The 15,537-nt window shown below is 50.5% G+C and overlaps 1 protein-coding gene across 4 annotated transcripts in view; it reads right to left on the bottom strand.

The window, feature by feature from the left end:
* Positions 1-162: 162 nt before the first annotated feature.
* PHLPP2 (PH domain and leucine rich repeat protein phosphatase 2) overlaps positions 163-15,537 on the bottom strand; it is a 147,123-nt gene continuing 131,748 nt past the window's right edge. For 3 of the 4 annotated variants that reach the window (XM_042856983.2, XM_005310209.5, XM_065567431.1), the window contains one exon: positions 163-6,307. In XM_042856983.2, the coding sequence (XP_042712917.2) occupies positions 5,168-6,307 (1,140 nt within the window). In that variant the 3' untranslated portion in view covers positions 163-5,167. The remainder of the gene's footprint in view (positions 6,308-15,537) is intronic. The other variant, XM_042856984.2, reaches the window with a different exon arrangement.

Genomic DNA, 15,537 nt, shown 5'->3' with positions numbered 1-15,537 from the left:
TACAGCTCATCGATACAGCTGTGCTGCTGTAAGGTCATGAGTGTAGACATGGCCTGAGACCATCTTGGATAAAGCTGGTCACAACTGTGCTCACACCATGGCATGATTGTGGCACTATGTTAATGCACTGGAGAGTACTCGCAAACAGAATATACACTTAGATGAAAGTAAAAATCTTTATTGCTACGTCCGCTGAAAAATTGATCAAAAATATTCTTCCTTTCTGAACTGTTCTGTATATCTTAGTAAAGAATCAATGGAATCACATTTTAACCCCAAGGATCTTCCTCCTTTTGCTGCCACATACATTGCGGTGCTGAAAGTGCATTCAGTATAACAATCTACTTCCACACACAATGAAAGAGGGGTATTGTTATAGCTGCATGCTAGACTCAGGGACATAAAATAGTATACGTTTCGTTTTAAAACAAAGGCATGAAAAATAGTTTTGCTGCAATTTATCTTTAACATGCTCTAGCTCATGTCAACTTAAAAAAGTTAACACATTTCAAAAATATCAAAAATACACAAGTCTGAAGATTGCAACAGAATTGCAGCGGACAATGATTGCACAAAAACTATGATGTGAACCCACTCCCTGAAGGCCCTTTGGCACAGAACCTACATCCTCCAGGAGAGGTGGAGAAACTCCTGGTTTACGAGGACCGGTAGATGTGGTTGAATGTTCTGTAAGCTAGAGAAAGGGGGTAGATCTTAAGAGCAACCTATTCCCATGAGAGAGAGAGAGAGTATCCTTAAGTGCTTGCCACACTCTGGAATTAAATTAACCCTCGCCCCACAGCTTAGGAGCCTCACCTACTCTAGGCAGCTGGGAGCAGTTTGGAGGCTGCTAACTGGCTAAGAATTTCTTATCCTCAATACTTTTTGCCTTGGAATTAGTTTGCTTTTATATCAGATGTTTTGTTCATTAGTTCCTTCTACTGGGACCTTATTGAACAAATAAAGCAGATAAGTTAGTGCCTTAGGAGTATCTGCTGCTGTTGAAAGTGCACACCAAGAGGGAGAGAATTACTTGAGACTTGACACATGGAATAATACTAACCGGCAAACTGCAACCCCCACTGGGAAAGTGGCAGCTCCCACTTCTCTTCCATGGACAGTCTCCTTGTTACAGAGATGCTCTAGGACACTGATTCTCAACCTTTTCCATATTTTTATCACTAGAAGAAGGGAAGAGTGGCCACCACCCCCAGGTCAAGAAACCCTCTTCTATACTGAAGCTGTGTTTACGGGGAATCTTTCACTGCTGCACTCCTGCAGAGATGATAGCAACTGTGCAATGGCCTGAAATCACCATCAGGGAAAAGAAGAGGCTATGAAGAACTTTGGTCAGATAGAAATTGAAATAAGCATGGGAAACTCCTCTTTCTTTGTACTTTGCCTCACCCTCATCTGAGCGCCCATCACTAGGGCTGCCCTCACCAGCTCAGCCTGTCCCCATGTGGGTGACAGGATTCCTAAGGGGCTTGAAAATATAAGAAAACGAAGTAAGTTAGGAAAGACAAGGAAGAAGCTTGCTGGCCCCTGGAAAGCAGGAAATCAAGAGGACAGGAAGAGGGGGCAGCTCAGATTGCAGCCTGGAATGAAACACGCTTCTCATAAGACGTGTGTTAGAGCAATATATCAGAGCAAGAGGAAGCTCTGTGTTCTGATTGGCATCTATGATCATATGCCATGTTGTGCAAGGACACCGCCACTAACCAGTGAGTGTACAGGATTTGGAGGGAGGGAGCTGGTCACATTAAAACCTCTTTCTGCGCCAAATACATAGGAATAGAGAAAATCCTAACTGATGATTACTGTACACAATTAGCCTTTACTTCAGCAGCTCCACTCCACAGCTTCCAGGGGGCTGTAGGAAATGGAGGCTCTGTATCTATACTCTCCATCTGAACTTTCTGTTTTGCTTTCTCCTGCACTTTTTCCACTGAGCCATACAGAGCTGATAAATCAGTCCTCATAACGACAGCTGCAAACTCTCCCTCACAGCCCTGGCTAGTTGGAGCCCAGATATCATATTCAGAATCTAATTACTAGTCGGAGACATGCTGGATTTTCCACATTAGTGCCAGGATTCCAATACAGAACCTTATTTGTAACACATACTCGTGTACTAGTGCAAGGATTTGATTCACATTCTCACTCAGGAAGAGGGGCACATTTTCATGTCAGTGCATTAGTCCAAGACTGAACAAGAGGCTGCACTGCAGCTCTTCTGTACTGCTTCTGAGACTATTGGGGCTGGCTCAGAAGTGTGTTAAAATTATCAGTAGTGCAAGAATTAAAGGGGACCTGCAATTTTTACTTCTTTTTAGGAAGAGAACCTGAAAGGTTTTGTTTTGTTTTGTATTTTTAAAGAATTTTTTTGTTCTTCCTGTTTTCACTGTGGACTCCTTGGATAACTCAGAGAGAGTGGGAGCGCTGTTATCCCTTAATTCTCTCTAGATTGATAGAACTAGCAGAGATTTCGAATCTTTAACAAAAAGGTTCTCCCCCCAACTTCTAAGTTAAAATAGGTGTTAACAAAACTCAAAGGGTGAGACCACCCTATGGGAAAGAGGCGGTTTTCTATGACATTAGCTAACATGGTAATTAAACCAAGGTGAAATCCTAGGGCTTGTACACACTAGCACTTATGTCAGTATAGCTTATGTTGCTCAGGGGTGTGAAAAAGCCATCCTCCTGAGCGATGTAAGCTACATCGACCTAAGCACCAGTGTGGACAGCATTATGTTGGCGACATGCAGAGACAGATTTATTATGCTGACAGAAGAGCTCTCTTCCGTCAGCATAGGGTGTCTGTTCTAGCAGCACTGCAGCTGCACCATTGTAGCGATTCTAGTGCAGAATAGCCCCTTGTGTGGATCAGGCAGGTTTTTCCACACACGTTAGCAGGGCTAGGATGTTGGCTACCGTATGGTACAAAGATACTTTTTCCCCCTAGTGAAGACAAAGCCAAGGAGTTTTACATTCTGAATAATAGCCACTTCCCCGCTATCAAGTTTTCTCACAGGATCTATGATGTCAGAATCCCACTAGTTCTCTAGTTGTACATTGAGTATTCTAGGTCAGACAAGACCTGAATTTCTGATATAAAAGATAAGCAAAAAATAAACACACCAAACAAAATAAAACTCACCCCAAAAGCCCAGAACTCTTTTGGAAAAACCTTTCAGACTTTCTTCCTAGACATAAGAAATAAGTAAAGTAACAAGAAAGGGCACTAGTCCCATATAATGTCATAATGAGGCTATCAGTGTTGTCATACCACTGCGGGTATGTCTACACTGCAATTAAACACCTGGGACTGGCCCAGATAGAGCTGACTCAGGTTTACAGGGCTCGGGGCTGTTTAACTGCAGGGTAGATGTTTGCGCTCGGGCAGGAGCCTAGGTCTGGGATCCTCCCTCCTTGTGGGGTCCCCAAGCCTGAATGTCTCCACTGCAAATAAATCGCTCTGGAGCCCACACAGGCCAGCCGCAGATGTTTAATTGTAGTGTAGACATACCCTGAGATTACTGAGGCAGCTCCCACCTCAGAGCTATTGTTCCCAGCTCCCAGGCTGCAGACTCAGGAAGATGATCTGCCTGGATCACAGATGGAAGGTTGTCTTTGCAACCCTTTTGTAAAGATGAATGCTTAAATCCTGGAAAAACAACCAGAAAAGGGCTAGCAGGGCACCACACTGCATACTGGCCCATCCAGGCCCTGAAGGTGGAAACTGGAACACATTTGCCAACTGGGCACTGGGTAGCTAGCTCACTGCTACTCTCCAGAGTTGTTCTAAAGTCCTTTTTTCCTCAAGTGCGCTGATAAAAATGTTTGTATTTGGGAAAAGTTCCATCTTCCATTTTGAGTTTAAAACTAAGCAGAAACCACACAGCTTCATCTTGTTCACTTCCTGGTCTGGGCACTTGCAGCTGGAGCCCGGGCAGCCCTGGACACTGATTCTGCTCTCTGCTCCTACAGAGACAGGCAAAGGTGCTTTTGCTGCTACAGTGTAGGGGGTTCATATTTCGCAGTGTGTGTTAGAGGGAGTGCGTGTGAAATGGACCGTCAGAGACCTTCTTAGCACATGCAGGGCACTCTGGCTGCTCACTAGCCTTTACTGCTACAAACAAAACATCCCGATGGACAAGATGAAGTCTCCCCACTCATACTTCTTAGCTTCTGCCAGCTAAGGGCACCACACAGAGCACAGACTCTGTGCTTTGCAGGGGATTCTGGCTTCATCCCATGTCTCGTGGATATGGAAGGCTCTGCCTTGAAGTGCACACCAGGGGGGTGGCCAACCCCCTATCCCCTACAGTTGTACACACTAGCCCCACCCCTACCCATGTTCATATTTGTTATGGAGATAGCCAAACCCCTCCTGGGACTCCTCCATGCCCCATGGTCATATCTGTCATTGGGGCCCCCCAACCCTCATGCCCCAGTTGTATCCTTCAGGTTGGAAGGAAGCCCCTGGATAACCTCATAACAAGTAGTGACAAAACTACCTCAGCTCCCCCAGTGTCCCTGGATGTACCTATCAGGAGGGCACCAATTCCCATGTGGAGGAATCCCCCCATAATACCCGTTGTGAGGTTACTGAAGCCCCCTCTCCCTAAATAGTAAAGTGCTGGGCAGATGGGGAGCAAAATGGCTCAAGTGCGGTCAATGAAAGTGCTTGCGATGCATATAAGAATCAATCCTCTGACTGGTTCTGTGGCGCTAGTAAGCGTCATCGGGACAGGCTGTATTCTCTGAACAGTAAAGCCAAGTGACCAGTCCCATCATGATGGCCGAATCAAATACTTCACAGAACTCTGGATGCTGTGCATAACCACAACTGCCTCCTCAGCTCCCACACAGAAACCAGCCCACTGCCTGGCAATTCCTCAGGAGGGCAAGGGTTAATGGCAGGTGGTGGGACCACACATAGGGAAGTCTGCCTTCTCAAATGCCAGACAATCCCCGGCATGGAGCTTGGCTGCTGACCTGAGTACCCTGGGCCCACAGAACAGCAGGGATGCTGTCTCAAGAAGCTGGCAGCCCTGAGTTTACAGCTCCAGGCTTGTCCTGCACTCCAATAAGGAGGGAGCTGATGTCTGTTCCTTCCCGTGCAGATGCCAACTCCCCTACACTATGGAGCAGCCCAGTGGGGTTACAAAGCTGTGTCAAACTCATCTGGAGGAGCCATTGCAGCCTTCTCATTGGGCTCCTGCTCTGCACCACTCTCATGGTGCTGCTTAATTCGTTCCTTCACTTCCTCTTCCAGGTCAGGGGGCACAACAAATCGATCCTCTGGCTCCAGCTGGGTAGGAGCAGCAAAATAACCTGTTTTCTTCTTCGGCACCTCTGTGGCTACCTCAATAAGGTTGAGGCTCTCCTCCAGAGGCACTATGGAGCCATTGGAAAGCTTCTTCCCATAGAGACAGCATGTGGAAGGAGACTTCTGCAACTCGCACCTCTCCTTGGTTCCTGCCAGGAGGATGTTGCTGTTCATGCTGTTCTGTCTCCGAATCCTGAAGACGAGCCCCCCAGAGTCATCCTCTGAGCCTGCAGCAGGAGATCCCTCCTCAGCACCAGGAGGCACAGGCTCCAGACTTTTTCCTTTACAGCAGTGGATGTCCACTTCCACCTCCACTTTGCTGCCATTCGTCATCACACCCTCCACAGGCTGCTCATCATCACTGTCCAGCCCATTGTCAGACTGATTACTAGAGAATGTGGCACAGGAAGGTTGGCGCTGAAAGATGCTGGAGGGGGGCACAGGATGGAGGCTGCAGCGTCGCTCGGGTCGAGGCACCAACCCTGCATCCAGACCAGCTCCACTGTGTTCATCGGACGCAGTGGATCCCACCTCACTGCTAACTTCTGAGGCTGACAGCTCACTGCTGAACTCTGAGGCAATTCCACTACTTGAAGAAGGTGTTGCTGGTTTGGCAGTGGAAATAACCCCCCCAGGGCCTGGCAAGGTGAGGCCGTGCATCTCACATGTGCAGCTGTCCTCACCAATGTTCAAACACACCACCATTGCTCCCACATTGTCTTGGCAGCCATAGCTTTGGGCTAAAGTGCAGATCTTCTTTGCAGCAGCCAGTGGGTCATGCAGGTGGCGTACAGCCATGACAGCCTCTGTATAAGAGAGGTATTCCCAGAGGGCTTTGTTCCCCAGTAGGAGCATCTCATCCTGCACAGTCAGAGGAATGGAGTAGACGTGAGGCTTGGGCAGGATCCAAGGATGCAAGTACGTGCAGCCTAGCATCCGAGTACAGCAGGTTACACCATTAACCTTGTTGTCCTGCAGTCAAAGAGAAGGCAAAGTCTGAGCAGTTAGCATACAAAGACCATTCTGAGCACATTCTCTCCCTGCCTATACACTTGCCTAGAGCCCTCAAGGAGGCGGACAGGTCTTCTCTTTCACAATGGGATTAGTCCATTACTAGACAGAAATGGTAAAACTATCAATAATAAAGCAGAAAAGGCAGAACTGTTCAATAAATATTTCTATTCTATATTTAGGAAAACACCAGATACTGTAGTCATATATGACGATGATGATGATGATGAAATAATTCCAATGCCAACATAACAAAGGAGGATGTTAAACACCAGCAAGCTATTATAGTTAGACATTTTTAATTCAGCAGATCTGGATAACTTGCATTCAAGAGTTTTAAAAGAGCTGGCCGAGGAGCTTCTTGGCACACTGGGGAAGTTTCAGAGGACTGGAAGAAAGCTAATCTTGTGCCAATATTTAAAAAGCATAAACGGGATTACCTGGGTAATTATAGGCCTGTCAGTCTGCCATCAGTCTTAGGCAAAATAACAGAATGGCTGATAGGAAACTTGATTAATAAAGAAATAAAGGAGGGTAATAAAGTTAATGCCAATCAACACAGGTTTATGGAAAATACACAGTGTCAAATTAACAATCTCTTTTTTTCATGAGATTAAAATTTGGTTGATAAAAGCAATAGCGTTGATGTAGGGACCAGTCTACAAGAACGTTTAGTTTATGGCAAACTGGGGTGTGAATCTACCCCATGCTAGCCTGCCACACGCTCACTGTCTGTGTGGATCTTGCTGATGCTCATTAAATCTAGTTCTCTTTGAAAAAGGACTAGATCAAAGCAAATTAATGAACTGTTATTGTGCATCACCAGGGTGCACAGAGACACAGAATGCAGCAAGCTAGTGCAGGAATAGTTTAACACGCACCTTCCTGTGAAAAAGTGGCTACTTACCTATGCAGTACCTGTAATTCTTTAAGATGTGTTGTGCACATATACATTCCACTGCAGATGTACATGTTCCAATGCACTCGAGCTGGAAACTTTTGCCAGCAGTAGCACTAGGTGGTGCATGTGCCTCCGTGCTGCTCAGGTTCCCAGATGACACCACCTCCCTCTCCGTTCCTTCACACTGCTGTATGTAATGTCCAAAGTCAGGGGTACCAGAACAATTTTTATAGTGGGGGTGCGGCGAGCCATTGAACCAAACTGTAAACCCTGTATATAATGGAAACCACTTCAAGCCAGGGGGTGCGGCGGCAACACCCCCAGCACACCTAGTTCCAGCACCTATGTCCGAAGTAGAAGGGAAGGTGGGAGAGTCATGGAACATATATCTGCACAACATATGTCAAAGAAGAAGCAGTTACTCACCTTTAGGGTGACCAGCTGTCCCGATTTTATTGGGACAGTCCTGATTTTTGGGTCTTTTTCTTATATATGCTCCTATTAGCCCCCACCCCGTCCCGATTTTTCACACTTGCATCTAGTCACCCTACTCATCTTGTGCAGTAACAATGGTTCTTTGAGATGTGTGTACCTATGGGTGCACCACTGTAGGTATGTTTGCGCCCCCACGCTGTTGATTGGAGAATTTCAATAGCAATCTGTCCTGCCTGCGCAGCTCCCTGCCTGCCACAAGGCTAGCTGGCGTGCAGAGGCATTTCTCCCTCAGTTCTTTCTCTACCGCAGAGTCAACCAGTGGTAACTCCGAAGTAGAGGGGAGGAGGGAGAATTGTGGAGCACCCATAGGGACACACATCTTGAAGAACCATCGTTACTGCACAAAGTAACTTCCTCTTCTTCTTCGAGTAGTGTCCCTCTGGATACTCCACTGTAGGTGACTCCTGAGCAGTACCCACCATTGGAAACTGGGACTTCAGAGTCTGACACAAATGATAGTACAGAGGCCCTGAATTGGGCGTCTGAAGCCGAATCACTCAGAATGGCATAGTGTTCTGCGAAGATATGTGCAGAGGACGATGTAGCTGCTCTGCATATCTCTGATATGGGAATACCTTTAGAGAAGGCGATTGATGAGGAGACCACCCTTGTGGAATGCGTGCGTACTGAAGATGAGGGTTTTACCTCCCGTAATTGGTAGCAGAGTTTAATACAGCCAGAGACTCTCTTGAATAGTCTCTAAGCTGAGATTGCCACACTCTTTGACCTATCTGCAACTGACAGGAAGAGCCTCAGATTTTCGGAAGACCTTTATACTGTGTAAGTAGAAGACCAAAGCTCTGTCACATTGAGTGTATGCAGGATAGCCTCTCTATTGTCCATATGAGGTTTTTGGATAGACTGTTGGGAGTTGAATGAGTTGATTCATGTGAAATGCAGAAGTTACTTTGGGAGTGAACTTCTGAGTGTGACCTTGTCCGGGAAGAACACTGTAAACAGGGGGTGTGCCATCAAAGCTGCTATCTCCCCTATCCATCTGGCAGAAGTGAGGGCGATGAGGAACACCATCTTCATGGAAAGGTGAGTTAATGAACAAGTGGCTATGGGTTCGAATGGTGGTCTAGTCAATCCCTTTAGCACTAGGTTGAGGTCCCATTGCAGAGTAGGGGTCCTGGATTGTGGGAAGAGGTTTGCTATACCTTTTAGAAACCTCTTTTTAATCGGGTGAGAGAAGACTGAGTAGCATTCTACCTGCTGGTGGAAGGCTGCAATTGCTGCCAAGTGAACCTTCAGTGAGCTAATAGAGAGACCCGATTTCTTTAAGGATAACAGAGACTCCAGGATGACCAGCAAGGTGGCTGAATTAGGGATGACATCCTTGGATTGGCACCATATCCGGAATCCCCTCCATTTCTGCAGGTAGGTGCGACGAGTAGCACCCTTCCTACTGTGCATTAGTACCTCCTGTGCCTCCTTGAGCAGGATGTCTCTATGTGCTGGAACCATGAAGGAGCCATGCTTTCAGATGTAGGACCTGTGGATTGGGACGAAGGGTGCAACCCTCATTCTGTGACAGAAGGTAGGGAGTGATCTGTAGGGTCACCGGTGGACACAACCCCAGCTGGGACAGGGAAGGGTATCATGTCTGTCTGGGCCAGGTGGGGGCGATCAGAATGTTTGCTTTTTCCTTTTTATCTTCAATAGCACCTTTAGCAATAGAGGGAATGGAGGAAAAGCCTAAAGAAGGCACTTGTTTCAATGGATGAGGAGAGCATCTCCCTTGGAGTGTCGTCAGATCCCCGCTCTGGAGCAATAAGGTGGACATTTCTTGTTCTGGTAGGTAGCGAACAAGTCTATCTCTGGCAAAGGACAGTTACCTGTTCCGTAACTGGCATTCTTCGAGATGTGTTGCTCAGGTGTATTCCACTATAGGTGTGCGTGCTCGCCACGTGACCGGTGCCGGAAGTTTTTCCCTTAGCAGTATCCATAGAGGGGGAGCACCACTGCAACCTCTGGAGTGGTGCCGACACATCGCACCATAAAGGGGCTGCGTGCTCCCCCCACCCTCAGTTCCTTCTTGCCAGACAACTCCGACAGAGGGGAAGGAGGGCGGGACGTGGAATACACCTGAGCAACACATCTCAAAGAACACCAGTTACGGAACAGGTACCTGTCCTTTCTTCTTCGAGTGATTGCTCCAGTGTATTCCACAGTAGGTGACTCCAAGCTATCCCTGATGGAGGTGGGTAGGAGTTCTAAATGATAAGTGTTAAGGGTACCCGGGCGGAGCACTGCCCTACCAAACCCGGCGTCATCCCTTGCTTGGGAGACGATCGCATAGTGTGAGGAGGTGGTGTGGACAGAGGACCGCGTAGCAGCCCTACAGATGTCCTGAATGGGGACATGAGCCACATAGGCGCTGACGAGGCCTGAGCTCTCGTCGAATGGGCCTTCACAATAGGAGGTGGGGGAACCCCTGCCAGGTCATAACAGGTGCGAATGCATGAGGTGATCCACGGGAGATCCACTGGGTGGACACCGGTCGCCCCCTCATGCGCTTGGCCGAAGCAATAAAAAGCTGGGGGGATGGGGGGAGGTTTTACTAAATGGCCTGGTTCTGTCTAAGTAAAAGGCCAGCGCTCTGCGCACGTCTAACATGTGCAGGCGGCATTCCTCATTAGAGGAATGCGACTTAGGACAGAGGATCGGAAGGAAAATATCCTGATCCATGTGAAAAGCCGAGACTACCTTCGGCAAAAAAGCAGGGTGAGGGCGGAAGCTGAACCTTGTCCTTATGGAAAACCGTATACGGCAGTTCAGAAGTCAGGGCCCTGAGCTCCGAGATCCGGCGGGCTGAAGTGATGGCCACTAGGAATGCCACCTTCCACAACAGGTGGGACCACGAGCACGTGGCTAAAGGCTCAAAGGGAGGCCCTGTAAGGCGGGAGAGCACCAGGTTCAGGTCCCAGAGCGGGACCGGGAGTCTGGCATAAGGGAATGCCCGATCTAACCCTTTCAGAAACCGGGCCGTCATGTGATGCGAGAATACCGACAGGCCCTGCACCGAGGGGTGGAAAGCCGAAATGGCCGCCAGGTGCACCCTGATGGAGGAGGGCGCCAGGCCTTGGGTCCTAAGGGACAGGAGATAATCAAGGACAAGCTGGATAGACGTGGAAGAGGGAGAGGAACCTCTATCCCTCGCCCACATAGAGAACCTATACCACTTAGCCAGGTAGGTCCGTCGCGTGGAGGGTTTCCTACTCTCCAGCAGGACCCTTCTTACAGCCTCCTCCTCATTCAACCATGGAGCAGCCATGCTGTCCAGTGGAGTGGGGCCAGGTTGGGGTGGAGGAGACGACCTTCTTCCTGGCAGAGGACGTCCGGGCGTAGCGGCAGCCTGCAAGGAGGGACCGCTAAGAGTTGCAGCAGGGACCCGTACCAATGCTGACAGGCCCAATCCGGGGCTATGAGGATAATCCTTGCCCCGTCTGACTTCACCTTCTGTAGGACTCGGTCTATTAAGGGGAAGGCGTACCACAGGGGCCCCGACCATGGGAGCAGGAATGCATCCGATAGCGCCCCGTCGCCGTCTCCCGCTCTGGAGCATAATCGAGGACACTGTCTATTCTGGGCGGTGGCGAACAGGGTCTACCTGGGGAGCACCCCACTGTAGGAAGATCCACCTGGCCACCTCCTTGTGCAGGGACCACTCGTACTGTTGGGAGAATACCCTGCTCAGGCGGTCCGCAAGCGTGTTGCTGTTGCCGGGCAGGTAAACAGTCCACAGGAGTACACTGTGGGCTATACAAAACTCCCACAGGAGTTGGGCATCCTGGCATAAGGCCCGGGAACGCGTGCCCCCCTGCTTATTGATGTAATACATGGTGGTCGTGTTGTCCGTGAGGATTCTGACCACCATCCCTTGTATGTGCTGGCGAAATGCCACGCGTGCCAGGCGTACAGGCCTGAGCTCCCTGACATTTATGTCCAGGGTTAGTTCCTCTGGGGACCACATACCCTGGGTCCTGAAATCCCCCACGTGGGCTCCCCAGCCCAGGTCCGAGGTGTCCGACACTAGATCTAGTGAGGGAGGGGGCTCTTGGAAGGGAATACCCTGAAGCATGTTGCTCGGGAGGGACCACCATTGGAGGTCTGCCACCACCCTGGGGGGCACTGTGACCACCTTGTCCAGGCCATCCCTGGCCTGGGAATACCGGGAGGCTAGCTAGAGCTGAAGGGGCCGCATCCGAAGCCTGGCATGTCTCACCACATAGGTGCAAGCTGCCATGTGGCCTAGGATTTGGAGGCACACCCGTGCCGTGGTTACCGGAAAGTCCATGACCGAGGTAATGAGAGCTTTGAGCGTCTCAAATCTGTCCCGTGGGAGGGAAGCCATGGCCACCCGGGAATCTAACAGCGCCCTATAAAGCTTATGCACTGAACCAGAATTAACGTGGATTTCTCCTTGTTTACCACTAGGCCTAGAGCTCCGCAGGTGTCTAGCAGGAAGCTCGTCTGCTGTTGCACCAGAGCACGAGACCAGCCCTTGAGCAGCCAGTCGTCGAGGTAGGGGAAGATCTGCAGCCCTTTCCTGCTGCGGTGGGCTGCCACCACCGCCATACATTTTGTAAATACCCTGGGGGCTGCTTTAAAGTCCTCTTGGGAAGAGGGAGGCGGCACCGCAACCAAATCGCCCTGTGCCGAAGAGGTGGACGGTGAGGTGCCTTTGGCGGCCAATGGCACCGTGCGCTCCACATCCGGTACCGGAGTTGGTGCCAGGGGTTCGGCGCCCACGGCCTGATCCCGGTGCCGGGGAGGCAATGCAGGTCGGCCCTGAGAGGCTCCTGCCATGGAGCGAAGTCCTGGCTGTGCAGGTGCCTGAGGCCTCGGTGCCCACTGGCACCATTGTCCCTGCCAGGGCACGGCCTGGAACTGAGACGCATCGGGCGGCAGGACTGGTTGTTCTTGCGGCGTGGTGTGGCCCAGGGAGAGACGGCTGTGTACCAAAGCCGAAGTCCTGGAAGAGCGCACAGTGCCATGGGAACGACTGGAGCGGTCTCTATGTCCAAGGAACTGTCTCCGGACTCCCTGCGGCGCCTGTGGCCACGGTGCCGGGGACTCTCAGGACTCGCTCTGGGCATGGCCTCTGCAACGGCGGATGCTTGAGTATGAGCGCCGGTGCCGACGGCGTTGAGACCTGTTCCTCTTGGAGCGGCTGGAAGAGGAACGGCGCCGTCTCTTGTTACCTCCGCGACAGGGTCCAAGAGCAGAGGAGTGGGAACCGCTCGTCGAAGAGTCCGGACGCGGAGTTGACGTGTGTCTCAGGACTCTGCTCGGCACCTCGACCCAGGACGGTGCCTCGACCTCCGACACCTCCGGGGAGGGCTGATGGGCGCCCAAAGGTGGCTTCCCACGGGATGGGGGGCCCGACTGAGGCGGCGCTCCCGGAACCAGAAGTGCTAAGATGTCACGCGCGGCCTGAGCTGCCTCTGGCATCGAAGGCATGTGTACCTCCGGCGAGGCTCACGCGGACGGGACTGGACTACTCTGCTCAGCCCGAGTCAGAGGTCTCTGTCCCGACGGGGATCGCGGGCTGCCCAACTCGGGTCTGGCCTCACCCGTCCTTCTCTCGGCGCTGCTGAGACTTCCCTGGCTTCTTAGCTGGGGAGTGGTGCCGGGACGTCGACGGCGCCTCGCTGCGCACCGAGGACACGGTACCGGGTGCCGATTCAGAACGGCGCACCGAAGGCGCTTTGCCACGCGCCAAAGACGTGGAGCCCGGCACAGTGTTGGCTCAACGCGCCGGTGCCGGGGCCAATGCCGACTCCATTAAAAGAGCTCGGAGTCAGATCTCACGCTCCTTTTTCGTCCGGGGCTTGAAGGAGCGGCAGATCTTGCACTTGTCACTAACGTGAGACTCGCCCAGACAGCGAAGACACTGACTGTGTGGATCGCTTCTGGGCATGGAGTTGTGACAGGAGTCGCACGACTTGAAGCCTGGGCCACGGGGCATGCCCCGAGCCAGGCACTCGCGAAAGAAAGTTCAGTAAGGAAAGAGATCAGTGAAACTGGATACCACTTAGCTAGAAACACTGCAGCTAAGCTAAGCTGGAGCAAGTTCTGACTACCTTCACTGGCAGCAAGAAGGAACTGAGGGTGGGGGGGAGCACGCAGACCCCTTTATGGTGCGATATGTCGGCGCCACTCCAGGGGTCGCGGCGGTGCTCCCCCTCTACGGATACTGCTAAGGGAAAAACTTCCGGCACCAGTGCACGTGGCGAGCGCACACACCTGTAGTGGAATACACCTGAGCAATCACTTGAAGAAGAACCCCCATTGTTGGAATATATCATGTAAAATGGTTGGCTCTACTTCCTATTCGTGGTCGAGAGGGAACTTGCAGTTGAGGCTGTCAACCATTGTGTTGGGTATTCCCGGTAGATAGGCCGCTGATATTAGGATGTTGTGAGAGATGCACCAATTCCATAGCTTCAGAGCTTCTGTGCACAAAGAATGAGACCTGGTGCCTCCTTGACGGTTTATGTTGTACATACAGGCCATGTTGTCGGTCATGACCTTCATGTGCATGTCCTTCATCAGTGTGAGGAAGTGAGCACATGCATTTCAAACAGCTCTGAGCTCCAGCAGGTTGATATGGAGACATATCTCTGACAGGAAGCATTTGCCCTAAACAGTGTGACCACTGAGATGCGCTCCCCAGCCTATGAGGGATGCATCGGTGGTCAGAAGAAGGGATGGGGAAAACTGAGCGAATGGGATCCCCATGCAAACATTCATTGGGTCCTTCCACCAGTTAAAGGATTGCTTGACTATGATGGGCACTGACAGGAGCTTGTTATATTGTCTTTGTTTGGTCTGTATACCAACCATGCTTGGAGGCTCTCATGCATAGTCTGGCATGAGCAATGATTGATGTGCCCGTGGCCATGTGCTCCAGCAACTATCTGGCCAAGATTTGAGGGCTGGATTGTATTGTCTCTATCAAAGACGAGAGACTGAGAAATCTGTGATGTGGTAGGAGTGTCCTCGCCTGAATGGAGTCAAGTATCAGGGGGTAGCCGTGTTAGTCTGTATCTACAAAAACAACAAGGAGTCTGGTGGCACCTTAAAGACTAACAGATTTATTTGGGCATAAGCTTTCGTGAGTAAAAACCTCCGAAGAAGTGAGGTTTTTACTCACGAAAGCTTATGCCCAAATAAATCTGTTAGTCTTTAAGGTGCCACCAGACTCCTTGTTGTTTGAATGGAGTCAAGGTCGGCTCCTATAAAAACTAGTTTTTGAACCGGTGTTAAGAACAATTTTTGTTCATTGATTTGTAGGCCCAGTCTCAGAAATAAGTCTTGTGTGGTCTGAATGACACATTGGGCCTCTGCAAAGGACCATGTCCTGAGAAGGCAATCGTCCAGGTAGGGAAAAATCATGGTACCTGGAGAATGTAGATGGGCCGCCACTACCGAAAGGACCTTGGATAACACCCTGGGGGCTGATGCAAGGCTGAAAGGGAGCACTCTGCACTGGTGGCAGTCCTGGCCTAGTGTGACCACGAGGTAACTCCTGTGTTTTGGTTTGATAGAGGTGTGAAAATATGCATCTTGAAGATCGAGGGCCGAGAAGCAGTCCTCTTTTTCTAGTGCTGGGATAATCGTTGACAGCGTAACCATCTTGAATTTCTGCACCTTGATATACCTATTGAGCGCTTTGAGGTCCAGTATAGGTCTCCAACCTCCCTTTTTCTTTGGTATCAGGAAGTAATGAGAGTAGAAGCCTTTGCCCTTGAAATGTGTGGGACCAGCTCTATAGCTCCTATGTTGA

This window comes from Chrysemys picta, chromosome 14 (assembly GCF_011386835.1).
Source record: "Chrysemys picta bellii isolate R12L10 chromosome 14, ASM1138683v2, whole genome shotgun sequence".
NCBI classification, from domain to species: Eukaryota; Metazoa; Chordata; order Testudines; family Emydidae; genus Chrysemys; species Chrysemys picta.
This window is presented reverse-complemented; position numbering and strand designations above follow the sequence as displayed.